The sequence below is a fragment of the Gymnoscopelus braueri genome (genome assembly GCF_963280865.1).
Source record: "Gymnoscopelus braueri genome assembly, chromosome: 9".
NCBI classification, from domain to species: domain Eukaryota; kingdom Metazoa; phylum Chordata; class Actinopteri; order Myctophiformes; family Myctophidae; genus Gymnoscopelus; species Gymnoscopelus braueri.
The window spans coordinates 50,430,600-50,446,253 of NC_137610.1; the positions used below are offsets into that span (position 1 = coordinate 50,430,600).

The window sequence follows — 15,654 nt, forward strand, 5'->3', positions numbered from 1 at the left end:
ACTAACTGAAGGAGTGACATATCCCGACATTTTCAACTACTTAGTGAATTCTCCAGGTTAGTATTAATATACAAATAATCTTGCAAGATGCTGTTTGGATAATTGTCCAAAATAAATAGCCTTTAAAAATTATATATGAGATCTGGGTATTTAAAACCTTAAGGGATGCGGATGTATATACCATATGCGACCACATAAACTTTAGATTTCAGATACTAGAACTTTTGACACACAGATGGAGTATATTATAGTATATTGTGGGTTGTATATTGAGATGGCAGGTAGACTATGTCACATTAAAAAGGACAAATAAAACAAATGGGACACTTTGTTAGACCACAAAAAAAAACACTACAGCCTCAGTAGTCAACCAGTGAAATTACAGTATTTTACGATGCCTCTCATAGACATTGCATTGACAGCGGCAGTACATCGTTCTAACGGACCTCGCGTGGGTGCACTGTCTCAATAGTGGGCGTAAATGTTGTACTCCCGGTGTGTCTCTATAGCAAAGTATGGAAGCTGCCATATCTTGGCTCCAGGGTCTACAGCATTGATTATTCTGTTATTAAATTACTGTAAAATAACTACAAATGCAAATTAGAACAAAATGATGGCTTTCACAAGGTATTATATTCTCACTTGTATCCCCCTATCTTGACAAAAGGATCTGGTATATTCCCCGGTTCAGTGGGGCAGCACAGGTGCAATGCATTATTGTTAATTAGCAGCAGTAGCACATTTTTTTCAAGTCGTTGGCAGACAGTTGTTTACTTTTGGTAAAACTCTCACTTTGGGCGTACAGAGATTGGATGGCCCTCAACAAGGTCCCCCTCTCCCCCTTTTTGTATGGCCTTCCTGCCCTGGCATTTGGCCTTTGTGCCCTAAAAAAAATTACAACACCAAAGGCCAAGTGGCCTTGCCCCTAACTCATTCACTGCCTAGAACGACTAAAACGACTTTTGTCCTTTAAGCCCCCACTGCCAAGAACGACTAAAACGACTTTTAATTTTTTCAATTTTTTTTTTCTTTTTTTTTTTTCTTATTTATTTATTAAATTTTTAACCTAAAGACCAAGGAGATATGATTTGTTGAAGATCTAGACTCCAATCCACTTCCTTGTTAACTTAAAACTTAAACATTTTGTATCTTGGCTCCTGAGTACTTTCTTTTTCTATGAAAAATCTCTGGCAGTTTGTCAAACGCAAAAATAAAAAAGTTCTGGCAGTGAATGAGCTAACATTAATTAAATTCCAGGCCTGGACGAGTCATTCATTGATCATCTTTCATCACATGCTTGTTGTAAATGTTGTGCGTCTCCTGCTGTTATGAAACTATTGAAAACCTGTTGGATTTGTTTGTGTTCATGGTAACCATGACAACGTCCTTACTACACACAACACATTTAGGAGAGGAACACTTCAGCAGTTTCATCTTTATTGACTTTTATTTTCTTAAGGTAACAAAGATTAAACATCAAACATAACATATTGTATGAATGTAAGTGTTGAACACTGCTGTCAGATGACAAATCAACAGTGAACTTTACATCATTAAGAAGCATTCAGGTCCTTCTGCTTCTGAAAACACACAATGGATCCTATAGTATAGGCTCATCCATAATGGTTTGAATGGCTGGATGGATCCTATAGGCTCATCCATAATGGTTTGAATGGTTGGATGGATCTTATAGGCTCATCCATAATGGACCAAGTTCAAAACGAGAAATCAACCCAGATGATGTTACATAGAACATAAAAGGATAACAAAATAAAAATAAGAACATATTAATATACATTGAGGGCCCTATTTTGCGCTATGCGTTGGCATTAAGTGCTACCCGTTAATTACGCACAAGGCAGCTGGTGCTGCCTCTAAACACTTAAAGCCAATGACACCTGGCACGCTGATTGGTGTTATTAATGAGGCGTCCAAACCACACCTATGCATAATGTAAGGGGTAGCACAGGTGTTTTAGGGATAAAGATGGTGGCACAAAATAGCAACTTGGCCACAGGAACGCCCCTTGCATTATCCAATAACAACATTAAGATGAATTGTTCATAATAAGCCTTGTTTAAAAACAGCAATCAAACAGCAAATTTTCCCAATATAAAAAAGACAGGCATAATGCATGACTGTAATTAACAATAAAATGTCACCTGTCAGGTGATAAGAAGCGGCCTGCTCACTCCTCATGCATTGAAGGAAGCATGAGCTCAGTTCGGGGCTCTCCCCAGGCTGGCAGAGGGAGAGTAGCGACCAGGATTACAAGCTTAGGCAATTAGCACTGGGTGAAAAAATGGGTTACACAAATAGTGGGATAAAAATTTAAAAAACAAAAACAAAAAAACTATAAAATAATGATGCTACCTTATTATTAACAGATCCTCAAAAGCAGTGTTAAACATAATGAATACTTAAACATCTAAAAGTAAGAAGTTAATTATATCAATCATCTATATATAATGTATTAACACATCTCCACATTCTATTGTTTCAATAGAAACAAATGTATTTACATCAATAGTTGTGTAGCTCAGACTCTGATGGTTCACACTGTGACAATCTGTGACAGACCTGAATGACTAATGAACAATGACACAAACACCTGGGCTGCATAGACATTCATTGTGTACAGTAGGATCAATAGATGCATTTATTGATAACTAATTACTGATAGTTATAATGACTTGATGAAACATCATGAGGGTGAAGACAGACACGGTCCAATGTGATCTGATCTTCAAACACAGAGCTCTTGTTCCCTGTAGGTGTCATTGTTTTCTGACTTGTATCCTCATGAATGTTTTCACTGAAGACTTTATCTGCCTCTTCTAAACCTCACTTGGTCTTTCTGGTACATTTACAGTTCAGTGTAAATGTTCAAACCTTGAATGAGGTGATGGACAGTTATGTGATGGATGTGACATGAACTCCTTAGAGATCCACCTCATACACGTGGTGTCCTGGTTCTTCACTTGGTCCAGCTTCAGACCCTCCTGGTAGATCTATGTCGTCATACTGGTGGTATTCTGTCTCTTCACTGGGTCCAGCTTCAGACCCTCCTGGTAGATCTATGTCATCATACTGGTGGTATTCTGTCTCTTCACTGGGTCCAGCTTCAGACCCTCCTGGTAGATCTATGTCGTCATACTGGTCGTATTCTGTCTCTTCACTGGGTCCAGCTTCAGACCCTCCTGGCAGATCTATGTCGTCATACTGGTCGTATTCTGTCTCTTCACTGGGTCCAGCTTCAGACCTTCCTGGTAGATCTATGTCGTCATACTGGTCGTATTCTGTCTCTTCGCCGGGTCCAGCTTCAGACCCTCCTGGTAGATCTATGTCGTCATACTGGTCGTATTCTGTCTCTTCGCCGGGTCCAGCTTCAGACCCTCCTGGTAGATCTATGTCGTCATACTGGTCGTATTCTGTCTCTTCGCCGGGTCCAGCTTCAGACCCTCCTGGTAGATCTATGTCGTCATACTGGTCGTATTCTGTCTCTTCACTGGGTCCAGCTTCAGACCCTCCTGGTAGATCTATGTCGTCATACTGGTCGTATTCTGTCTCTGCACTGGGTCCAGCTTCAGACCTTCCTTGGAGGTTTATCTCTTCATACTGGTGGTATTCTGTCTCTTCACTGGGTCCAGCTTCAGCATCGGAACCAACAGCGTTATAATAAACCACCTCAACGTTCTCCCGTCCTACATTATAATAAACTCTGGTCTCCACTTCTGCCCTCTGCCTTCTGGTGGCCTGGAGAAACACATCAGCACACATCTTGATCTTACTGGATCAGATCAGGTTCTCTTCAATACAAACAGTGGAACTACTTAACTTATATTTTGGTCTGGTATTGAATGAAGATGAATAAAGATTGAATAAAGACGTATACATTACCTTCCAGACACGATAGAGGACATAGCTTATCACCGCCAACAGCAGCAGCATTACGACTGTAACTTTGAGGATGTTAGATGTCAGATGAGAAGCTGTGAGAGAAAATATTATACAACATCAAACATTATGAACATAAGGATAAACTCTCATTAAAAAGTGTATTTGATGTCATTATTTAACTTGTGTTAATTCATGTCAGATTCAATCCTGCTTTATGTAATTTACTTGATTGAGTTTCACATTGTGACTTGAAAAGTCAATGTAATTCTGGTTACCTGTGACAGTGACAGAGAGGAACTGGCTCTTATAGTAGAAGTCATTTGAGTAAACATTGATGTGATAAATACAGCTGTAATTCCCTTGGTGGGTGTGGTTTGCTACAGGAAACAGGAAGTTGGCAGAGTGATTGACAGCTGGCTGGGTGTAGTTGTGTGTTGTGTTGGATCCAGTGAAGGTGAGGTGGAAGGATCCTCCTGGGTACTGTGGCTGGACGGAGCAGCTGATGGAGAAGATGTAACCCTCCATCACCTGTGGCCCCTGATGCTGGCCCTCAGAAACCCCGTTCAAAGAGGAGGTGATGTTTGGATTAAACGGCAGATCTGTAACATTCAGAGGTGATTGACTGAAGCAACATAGTTACACAGAGAGAGTCAATGGCAATAAGGTCAAGTGAGACAAAGATCAAAATATTGGATATAAGTTCATTATACAAATTATTGGCTCTAAACCTACAGATGACTCATTGTTTCTGATTCTAAACTGAGGACAATATTGACAACATACAGACTCAGGTCCAGATTTACATTCATGAGCTCATTTATCAAGAATAATGTGTATGTTTGTCTTTTCTCAAAATGAAATCACATTTCGAATCAAAAGTTATTGGCCAAATGTAATGAAAGTAGTGCATGTATTTAAGTCCTAATTTATCCTACAACTGAAGTGAATGTGCAAACAAAATACATTAGACTGTTTTACCTGAACAGATCACCTCCAGTCTGGCAGTGGAATTACCAGAAACCTTTGTTCCACACTCTCTCAGTGAAGACTCGGACCCAACACAGGAAGATGAAATCCACCAAACAGGTTCACGCGTAAAACCAGAGTTCCACTTTCTTGAAAAAGCAGAGCCACAGTCCAGCTGTCTACACACTACAGATGATGACTTCAGGTTCCAGTCAGACCAACCATCCACTGGTCTCCACTCTCCCTGGTGTTTCATCTCCAGTATACCAATGCAATTACTGGTTCCTCCCACTAACCTGACATCAGCAGACTCTGTACAGGGTGAAGAGAGTAAAAATTAAAGAAAAAAGTAATATTAATTGCATTTGAAAATTATCCAAACTAAAAATATAGTTTGTCTTTTACCTAAGCAGGTGAGTTCAACAGTCTTGTTAGGTGAGCTGTTGTTTCTAGTTGAGTCTGAGATTCTACAGTCCAGGAGAACAGACTCGTTGCCTTCACACTGGAACTTTTTGGTCCACATTGAAGTGTTCACTTCTCCATAGAGCGCCCCCTGGAGGACTGAATGAGCTCCATAGCCAAGCTGCCTACAGACCACCTCTGCATCCTGCTGGTCAAAGTCACCTTCATACACTGAGACCCATGACTGATTAGACTTCACCTCCACTCTGCCTGAACACACACTAGTCCCATTCACCAACCTCACTGAATCTGGGGGGAGGGAGGGAGGGAGGGAGGGAGAACATTTCAAGTCTTACACTTTGATGATAAAAACATGATTATCAGCGATATTAACAATCAGACTTTACAGATTACTCACTACAAAGCAGAGGCTTTTACACTCTCATTACTGCTGTTCAAACAAAACAACACAATTCTCGCCCTGAACACCCGGAGGAAGTTTCCGTCAGAGACCCACAATAATATTGAGATATATTTGTTATTGTGATATCACGATAATGACAATATTGTTGCATCACAACAAAACAATATACACAGTAAAAATGAACACATTCATATTTAGTTCTGAACCTCCTGGGGTTACAGTCGTGGGGTTGAAACACCCAGGGCTGGGGGTGCAGCACCCAGGGCTGGGGTTGCGGCCGTACCCTCAGCACCCCTACTTCCTGTGGCTGTGAAACAACCTGTAAATATTACTGTTGCTGAAGTAGTAGTTTGTTACCTGAACAGATCACCTCCAGTATGTACAAGGAAGTAGCAGACATCTGTGTTCCACACTCCCTCAGTGAAGACTCAGACCCAACACAGGAAGATGTAATCCTCCACATAGGTTTATGTGTAGAACCAGAACTCCTTTCTGTTGAAACAGCAGAGCCACAGTCCAGCTGTCTACACACTACAGATGATGACTTCAGGTTCCAGGCAGACCAACCATCCACTGGTCTCCATTCTCCCTGGTGTTTCATCTCCAGTAGACCAGCACAATTACTGGTTCCTTCAACCAACCTTATATCATCAGACTCTGTAGAGACAAGAAAGTAAACATAAAAAAAACCCCAAAACTATTATGTTCATTATAAAACTATAACTCAAACCTAAAGTGTAGTTTGCCTTTTACCTGAGCAAGTGAGTTCAACAGTCTTGTCAGGTGAGCTGGTGTTTCTAGTTGAGTCTGAGGTTCTACAGTCCAGGAGAACAGACTCATTACCTTCACACTGGAAGTCTTCGGTCCACACTGGAGTGTTTACTTCTCCATAGAGCGCCCCGTGGAGGACTGAAGGAGCCCCACAGCCAAGCTGCCTACAGACCACCTGTGCATCCTGCTGGTCAAAGTCACCTTCATACACTGAGACCCACGACTGATTAGACTTCACCTCCACTCTGCCTGAACAAACACTAGTCCCATTCACCAACCTCACTGACTCTGTGGAGAGAGAGAGTGAGAGAAATTAAAAGATAATTTTATTTTTCCACTATTGAAAATATATTAATCCATTATGGATGCATTTTGAAATCTTAACATATCAGAGTCAAGTATTTTTACCGAACCCCTAAATACACACAGAGAAAGACAAATAACAATAGTCATACACACACAAACACATACACAAGCGTGTGCGCACGCACACAAATGCACCCACGCGTGTATGCACACATGAACACGCATGAACACAGGCATACTAATAGACTGATGAATGGATAGGAAGACACAAAAAACAAACGGACAGATGGAGAGGGAAATACAGACAGACAGATAAAATGAGTGACTGTAAAGATAGTTGTCATTGTTTTTCTTTACCTGAACAGATCACTGTGGGTCTGCCTGTAATCAAACCTTTCCGTTTGATACCAAAAGTCTCCATTATGACACAGTCGCTCAGTGAAGACTCAGAACCAGCACAGTAAGGTGTAATTCTCCATACAGGTTGATGTGTAAAACCAGAACTCCTTTCTGTTGAAACAGCAGAGCCACAGTCCAGCTGTCTACACACCACAGATGATGACTTCAGGTTCCAGTGAAACCCACCATCCACTGGCCTCCATTCTCCCTGGTGTTTCGTCTCCAGTTTGCCAGTACAATTACTGACTCCTCCCACCAACCTGATATTATTATTCACTGTAAAGAGTCAATAGAGTAAACATTAATGCAATGCAATGACTTGTATTATAGAATATTAATCCAAAGCAAGAAAGTAGCTCATCTTTTACCCAAACAGGTGAGTTCAACAGTCTTGTTAGGTGAGCTGGTGTTACTAGTTGAGTTTGAGGTTCCACAGTCCTGGAAAAAAGACTCGTTGCCTTCACACTGGAACTCTTTTGTCCACATTGGAGTGTCAACTTCTTCAGAGAGCGCCCCCTGGAGGACTGAAGGAGCCCCACAGTCAAGCTCCCTACAGACCACCTCTGCATCCTGCTGGTCAAAGTCACCTTCACACACTGAGACCCACGACTGATTAGACTTCACCTCCACCCTGCCTGAACACACACTAGTCCCATTCACCAACCTCACTGACTCTGGGGGGGGAAGAGTGTGAGAGAGAGAGAGAGAGAGAGAGAGAGAGAGAGAGAGAGAGAGAGAATGTTTAGAATAAATGAGAAACAATAGCATCCCGTCTCGCTCAAAGTATTGTGAGAGAGAAATAATGATTACTTAAAAGATTACATTACTAAACCACCACAGAGGATACATGATTACTACATGAAAGCATTGTAAACAATCAGTTGTTCTTCTTTCATCTTTGTTTACCTGTTGAGTTGTGTGTTGGTGTAATCTGGAGAGCTGAGGAGAAAATAAATCATCAAATAAATGAGTTTCACTGTAACAGAGTACATGGATCCTCTTTACCAATACAGCAGCTTGTTGATGTGTTGAAATACAGGACAAGATGTCCTTTGATTCTCCTATTTGATTATATGTATTGATGAAAATAAGTTGTATTCACAAATATAAATTAACTATTTGTTTGATGATTGCAAATAACTTAACTTAATTGTGTCACCGTCTGTGATTCTAATTACTGCATCATGCCAAGAGATAATACAATGCACTGACTTGAATTTGGATATAAAGATTTATTCACTCTCCTAATCTTATTACAAATGTATGCGGCACTTTTAGGCCATATCCACACGGAGACGTTTTAAAAATGTCACAGAGTCGTTTTCAAAAAGTTTACCGTACACACAGAATCGTCTCAAGAAATGTGTGTGTCCACACGAAACCACTGAAAACGCCACAAACTGAAAACGCTGTAGTATATATGCCTGGCCTGTGAGTGGTGCTGTGGAGGAAAGTTACTAAGTACATTTACTCAAGTACTGTACTTAAGTACAATTGAGGTATTTTTCACTTTACTCAAGTATTTCCAAATTCCAATACTTTTACTTCTACTCCACTACATCTCAGAGGAAAATATTGTACTTTTACTCCACTACAATTATTTGAACACTTTAGTTAATACTAGTGACTTTGCAGATATAATCATGACATTATAAAACATTTATATTTATTTATTTGCCCTATTTTACATAGACTATTTAAAAATAGCCGATCTACAAGCTCACAACGCGCATCGCGACGCATTGTGAGCTTGTAGATCAGCTATTTTCAAACATTTCAGTACTTTAAGTATATTTTGATGCCAATACTTTTGTACTTTTACTTTGATTGAACTCAAGTAACATTTTGAGCACAGGCCTTTTACTTGTAACAGAGTATTTTTATATTGTGGTATTGCTACTTTTACTTAAGTAAAATATCCGAGTACTTCTTCCACCCAAATTAATTTGACCCACTGGTCGACTATAGTCGAGATGCAGTGGTGTAAAGTAACTAAATACATTTACTTAAGTACTGTACTTAAGTACAATTTTGAGGTACTTTTACTTTACTGGAGTATTTCCAAATTTCAGCACTTTTGCTTCTACTCCACTACATCTCAGAGGCAAATATTATACTTTTACTCCACTACAACTATTTGAAAACTTTAGTTACTAGTTACTTTGTATAGGCTATTTTCATTATTATTACAAAACATACATTAACCACTTCAGCCCTACATACATTTCGGCCATTTGAAAATAACCGTTGTACAAGCTCACAATGCGTTGCATCGCGACACCTTGTAGATCGGCTATTTTCAAAATAAATTTAAAACTTGAAATGGGACATTCTGCATAATTAGTACTTTTACTTTTGGTACTTTAAGTACATTTTTATGCCAATACTTTTGTACTTTTACTCAAGTACATTTTGAATTCCGGACTTTTACCTATATTGGTAAAAGTCCGGATCTATATTGCAGTATTGATACTTTTACTCAAGTAAAACATTTGAGTACTTTTTCCACCACTGTCGAGATGCATCAGCTAGGTTGCGACCGTCGTCACTAGCGTCCTGGCTGAATTCAACCTGGTGTTTGTACTTTCTCTATTTACAACCCGTACATCTACATAAACGTTCAGATTTCAAATATAAAGTGCTTAACTCATGGCCATGGATGTTAAAATTCACTTCGAGTGGGTATAAGTACCCGTATCTTCCGTATTGTTCAATAAAAAGCATTTTAATCCGATCGGCAGCTATTTTCTCATAGAGTTATAATGTATTAGAGTGCAATACTCCTCCCAACCGGTAGGGTCGCGTAAATGCAAGCCAATGGAGAAAATTCGAATGGCCACCAATCGGATTAAAATGATTTTTATTGAACAATACGGAGGATAGGTGTACTTATGCGGGCCCATACATAATTGTAACATCCGTGGCCATAGGGTCAGCACTTAATATTAGAAATATGAACGTTTATGTAGATGAACGGGTTATAAATGGAGAAAGTGCAAACACCAGGTTGAAGTTAATCCATGATCGTCGTAACAGACGACCGTCATGTGATCCATGGCAAGCAACAGCAAGGCGTTTGTTTTCATTCTTATAAGACCGCATGGCTCATTTGTATGCACGTGAAAGTAACTAAGCGGAAAGTAACTAAGTACATTTACTCCATGTCCACTTGTTGCTGAGGGGTAGGAGCAGCGCTGTAAAAGCCCCATCGCGCGTTAAGTAGTACGAACGCAATGCTGACGGGGTCGGGGTGTTTCTTGTTGGGGGGGGGGGGGGGGGGGGGGGGGGGGCGGCGGCGCATGCGGGGTGGGGGGGGGGGGATTCGGGGGACGCATGCAGGGGGGGGGGGTGGGGTGCTCGGCGCGTGCGGGTTAAGCGAGAGGTGGAGCTATAGCGTCATCGTTTCAGGAAAGATGCGTATTTGGTTGTACACACGGAGACGCAAGGGTGGCGTCTTCGGGGGGTGGGGGGACGTGGGGGGGGCGGGTTTAAGCGAGAGGTGGAGCTATAGCGTCATCGGTTCAGGAAAGATGCGTATTGCCGTATTTGGTTGTACACACGGAGACGCAAGGGTGGCGTTTTCAGATTTATTCACTCTGGGACCCGTTTTCAAAAATAAGCGTATTGCGGACCTAAAACGCCGGCTCCGTGTGGCCAAAACGTGCAAACGATTAAAAACTTATGCGGTTTCACCTAAAAACGTCTCCGTGTGGATATAGCCTTAGATTCATATCACATAATAGTTCATATTTTGGTAAGTAATAATCCAAAGATATAGTTTGTCTTTTACCTGAGCAGGTGAGTTCAATAGTCTTGTCAGGTGAGCTGGTGTTTCTAGTTGAGTTTGAGGTTCTGCAGTCCAGGAGAACAGATTCACTGCCTTCACACTGGAACTCTTTGGTCCACATTGGACCCTCCACTTCTCCATAGAGCGCCCCCTGGAGGACTGAAGGAGCCCCACAGCCAAGCTCCCTGCAGACCACCTCTGCATCCTGCTGGTCAAAGTCACCTTCACACACTGAGACCCACGACTGATTAGACTTCACCTCCACTCTGCCTGAACACACACTAGTCCCATTCACCAACCTCACTGACTCTGGAGAGAGAGAGAGAGGGAGAGAGGGAAATGGAGAGATGTATTGCGTAGTATGGCGAGAGAGTAAGCATTATGATTTAAAAGGTAAATGCATTAAACCACAACAGAGGATACATGAATCTTTAAAGAATGCATCTGGAACTCTACATACTCTATTAAGTCTAAACATAGAGTAGACCTTATCTGCTCTACTATCCAGTCATGTGACTCAATATGTATTCATCTAGTAAAATAAACTTTAAATAACAAATGGAGCTCTGTAAACGTGTCTAATCACTATTTTAAATGGACTGAATCAATTGTGAACGTCAGATGAAACGAAATGGCACGTTTTAAATGCATAATTCTTGATAATGACACAACTTTTAAAGGCACAAAGACATGCAGATTAAGGTGCCGTTTACACGAGGACGGTCTCTACAGAAAACGGCAAAATAAAGTGTCAGATGTGCCGTCCGTTTAGACGACAACGGTGTTATCAGGGGTTGAAAACGCAACAAAGTGAAACCACCTTCCAGGGTGGAGAACTTTGAGAACGCTGCACGTCCCGTCTCCATGTAGACACATACAGCAGAGGAAACGGCACAACGTTTGATGTTGCCAGATGTTGTGAGAGAAATAAGCAGCCAGTTCTATGAAAGAAGCGACTAGGCTACATGAGCAATAATTTTTACCACTTTAACCTTTTCATACTTTGGCTACTCAAAAATAGCTGCGCTATGAAAATCTTGAACATTTTTGCAAACCTTTGAATATATATATTTTTTAAGCGAACATTTGTAGCTCAAATCTTTGTTTCTGGGTCCGTGGAACAAAATATTTGAGATGGAGTCCGCGGCCAAATACATATCATTTTTGGGGGTCCTTGACAAGAAAAAGTTTGAGAACCATTGCTTTAAACAGTATATTATTGGCTATTTGAAAATAGCCGATCTACAAGCTCACAGTGAGCTTGTAGATCTGCTATTTTCAAAAAGATCTTGAAAAGAAATAGTGAAATAATATTTGGAATATATATATATATATCTTTTAATTCAGATGGTCTGCGGAGAAAGACAATAATTTGACATGTACATGTTTGAGTACTGTTTAAAACAATAATAAAATCTAAAATCTAAAAATGAACTATACTTTAAAAACAAGCCCAAAGTCACTTATAATAAGCTTACAAGGCAACCCATGCATGAAACCATAGAGTTAGATTTAAACAGCAGCGCGTCACCGCCACCTAGCCACCTTAGTAGGGGGTACTAAGTGAAAAATCGTTACGCGGCGGATAAAAGCATGAAATTTGATACAGATGTCCCTTGGGTCATCCTAAAACATCCTAGAAGGGGTGCCCAAAAAAATCTTAAACAGGAAGTGAGTTATGGACAAAATCCAAAATGGCCACCTAAACTGTTGACCGTTGACTCAAAAGACACCAAAATAATCTCCAAAAAGCATAAAATGTGGCACACATGTCCTTTGGGTCATCCTAAGACATCCTAGAAGGGGAGCCCAAAATAATCTGAAACAGGAAGTGAGTTATTGACCAAATTGAAAATGGCCGCCTAGTGTTGTCGATTGACTCAAAAGACAACTAAAGAATCTCCAAAAAGTATAAAATGTGTCACACATGTCCCTTGGGTCATCCCTAAGACATCCTAGAAGGGGTGCCCAAAAAAGTCTTCAACAGGAAGTGAGTTATTGACTAAATTGAAAATGGCCGCCTACAGTGTTGGCGATTGACTCAAAAAGCCTATAGAATCTCCAAAAAGTATACAATTTGGCACATATGTCCCTTGGGTCATCCTAACACATCCTAGAAGGGGTGCCAAAAATAATCTGAAACAGGAAGTGAGTTATTGACTAAATTGAAAATGGCCGCCTACAGTGTTGAAAGATGATGCAAGATACCTACAGAATCTCATAAAAGCATGAAATGTGGTACAAATGTCCCTTGGGTGATCTGAACGCATCCTACAAGGGGTGCCCAAAAAGGTTTTAAACAGGAAGTGACCGCCTAAAAGCAGTTGACACAAAAGAAAACATAAGGGGACGTCATAAAAGTGTATAATTTGGTACGTACATTGAGTGCTTCTTAATATATCCTAGAAGGGGTTATTTATTTGTTTGCTTGTTTATTCAACTTTTTAGGAAGGGACCATGTTGAAGAAATTCTAAATGGCTGAGTGTTTAAACAGTTGACCATGGCAGTCTGCATATTATGCAGACTCAATACGACAGGTTATGCAGTGCATAACTTGCCGTATTTTGTAGTCTACCTTCTGTTTTCATTTCTACATCACTTATTTATTTTACTTTCTGCATAATTTTTTTATTGTACTCTTTGAATCTTCTTTATTTATCTAACTCTCTGCATATTCTCATTTATTTTACTCTGCATCTTATCTTACTCTGCATATTCTTATTTTACTCTCTGCATCTTATTTATTTTGCACTCTACATCTTCTTGCTTGTTTTACACTCTATCTTCTCATGTATTTTCTTCTTGATCATTACTGTTTTTTTGTGATTAGTGTTTAGTAACTACATGTATTCATGTGTGCCATTTCGCAATTACCAGCACATTGGCATAATGCTCTGCAAGGTAACCCAGCATCCCGGCATCTACACTTTCTCGAACAGAAGGGCTCAGCTTTGCAGCCACACTTGAGTTCTCTACAAACTTAAGCAGCCTCTGGCAAGAGTGTCCATAAAGGTGTCCACGAATCAGCGACTTTAATTTATTTGTCAGGAGATGGTAGAGATTGCATAGCTTTCAGGCTTCTGGACCAAATGCTAGATTCGCTGCTCGATTTGAATATTGTAGCAGTGCAGCCCGTGTGGGAGGAGTGTTTTCCATTGAGAGACTATTCAAACTTTTTTTGGCACCCCTTAGGATGCATTCAGATCACCCAAGGGACATTTGTACCAAATTTCATGCTTTTATGAGATTATTGTTTATGAGTGTCTTTTGCATCATCTGTCAAGACTGTACACAGCCATTTTCAATTTAGTCAATAACTCACTTCCTGTTTCAGATAATTTCAGGCACCCCTTCTAGGATGTCTTAGGATGACCCAAGGGACATGTATGCCATTATGAGATTCTTTAGTTGTCTTTTGAGTCAATCGACAACACTGTAGGCGGTCATTTTCAATTTTGTCAATGACTCACTTCCTGTTTAAGATTTTTTTGGGCACCCCTTCTGGGATGTCTTGGGATGACCCAAGGGACATGTATGCCAAATTGTATGCTTTTATGAGATTCTTTAGTTGTCTTTTGAGTCAATAGATAACACTGTAGGCGGCCATTTTCAATTTTGTCAATAACTCAGTTCCTGCTTAAGATTTCTTTGGGCACCCCTTCTAGGATGTCTTAGGATGACCAAAAAGACATGTGTGCCAAATTGTATGCTTTTATGAGATTCTTTAGTTGTCTTTTGAGTCAATCGACAACACTAGGCGGCCATTTTCAATTTAGTCAATAACTCACTTCCTGTTTCAAATTCCTTTGGGCACCCCTTCTAGGATGTCTTAGGATGACCCAAGGGACATATGTGCCAAATGTTATGCTTTTTGGAGATTCTTTTGGTGTCTTTTGAGTCAACGGTCAACAGTTTAGGTGGCCATTTTGAATTTTGTCCATAAGTCACTTCCTGTTTAAGATTTTTTTGGGCACCCCTTCTAGGATGTTTTAGGATGACCCAAGGGACATCTGTATCAAATTTCATGCTTTTATCCGCCGCGTAACGATTTGGCAATTTTTTGTGCTTAGTACCCCCTACTAAGAGGGCAATTATATAAGAGAGTGTAAAGATTAGTGTCATTAAGAGAGTGTAAAGATTAGTGTCATTAAGAGAGTGTAAAGATTAGTGTCATTGTTGAAGTAATTGTTTTACCTGAACAGTTCACCTTCAGTGTGACAGTGGAATCATAAGACTTTACTGGTCCACACTCCATCAGTGAAGACTCAGAGCCAACACAGGAAGATGGAATCACCCAACCAGCTTGACGTGTAGAAAGAGAAGTACATTCTGTTGAGACAGCAAAGCCACAGTCCAGCTGTCTACACACTACAGATGATGACATCCTGTTCCAGTCAAACCAAGCCAACAATGGTCTCCACTCTCCCTGGTGTTTCATTTCCAGCATGCCACTACAGTTACTGGTTCCTCCCACCAGCCTGACATCATCAGACTCTGTACAGAAAATAAGCAGTAAAAAGCATTACATTAATAAATACCTTCAAGACTGTAATCTATTATCAGTTGTTCTTCTTTCATCTTTGTTTACCTGTTGAGTTGTGTGTTGGTTTAACCTGGAGAACTGAGGAGAAAAATCATCAAATAAATGAGTTTCACTTTAACAGAGAACATGGATCCTCTCTACCAATACAGCAGCTT

The 15,654-nt window shown here is 40.3% G+C and overlaps 1 protein-coding gene across 1 annotated transcript in view; it reads right to left on the minus strand.

Moving 5' to 3' along the window:
- Window positions 1–1,420: 1,420 nt before the first annotated feature.
- The window catches only part of LOC308092368 (uncharacterized protein), a 55,918-nt gene continuing 41,684 nt past the window's right edge, over window positions 1,421–15,654 (minus strand). The window contains exons 28-40 of the mRNA XM_080438219.1: window positions 15,545–15,577; window positions 15,151–15,450; window positions 10,959–11,264; window positions 8,075–8,107; window positions 7,537–7,842; window positions 7,127–7,444; window positions 6,446–6,751; window positions 6,050–6,349; window positions 5,272–5,577; window positions 4,879–5,178; window positions 4,176–4,499; window positions 3,901–3,992; window positions 1,421–3,756 (exon numbers count right to left, since the gene is read on the minus strand). Of these exons, the coding sequence (XP_080294345.1) occupies window positions 2,941–3,756; window positions 3,901–3,992; window positions 4,176–4,499; window positions 4,879–5,178; window positions 5,272–5,577; window positions 6,050–6,349; window positions 6,446–6,751; window positions 7,127–7,444; window positions 7,537–7,842; window positions 8,075–8,107; window positions 10,959–11,264; window positions 15,151–15,450; window positions 15,545–15,577 (3,740 nt within the window). The 3' untranslated portion in view covers window positions 1,421–2,940. The remainder of the gene's footprint in view (window positions 3,757–3,900; window positions 3,993–4,175; window positions 4,500–4,878; window positions 5,179–5,271; window positions 5,578–6,049; window positions 6,350–6,445; window positions 6,752–7,126; window positions 7,445–7,536; window positions 7,843–8,074; window positions 8,108–10,958; window positions 11,265–15,150; window positions 15,451–15,544; window positions 15,578–15,654) is intronic.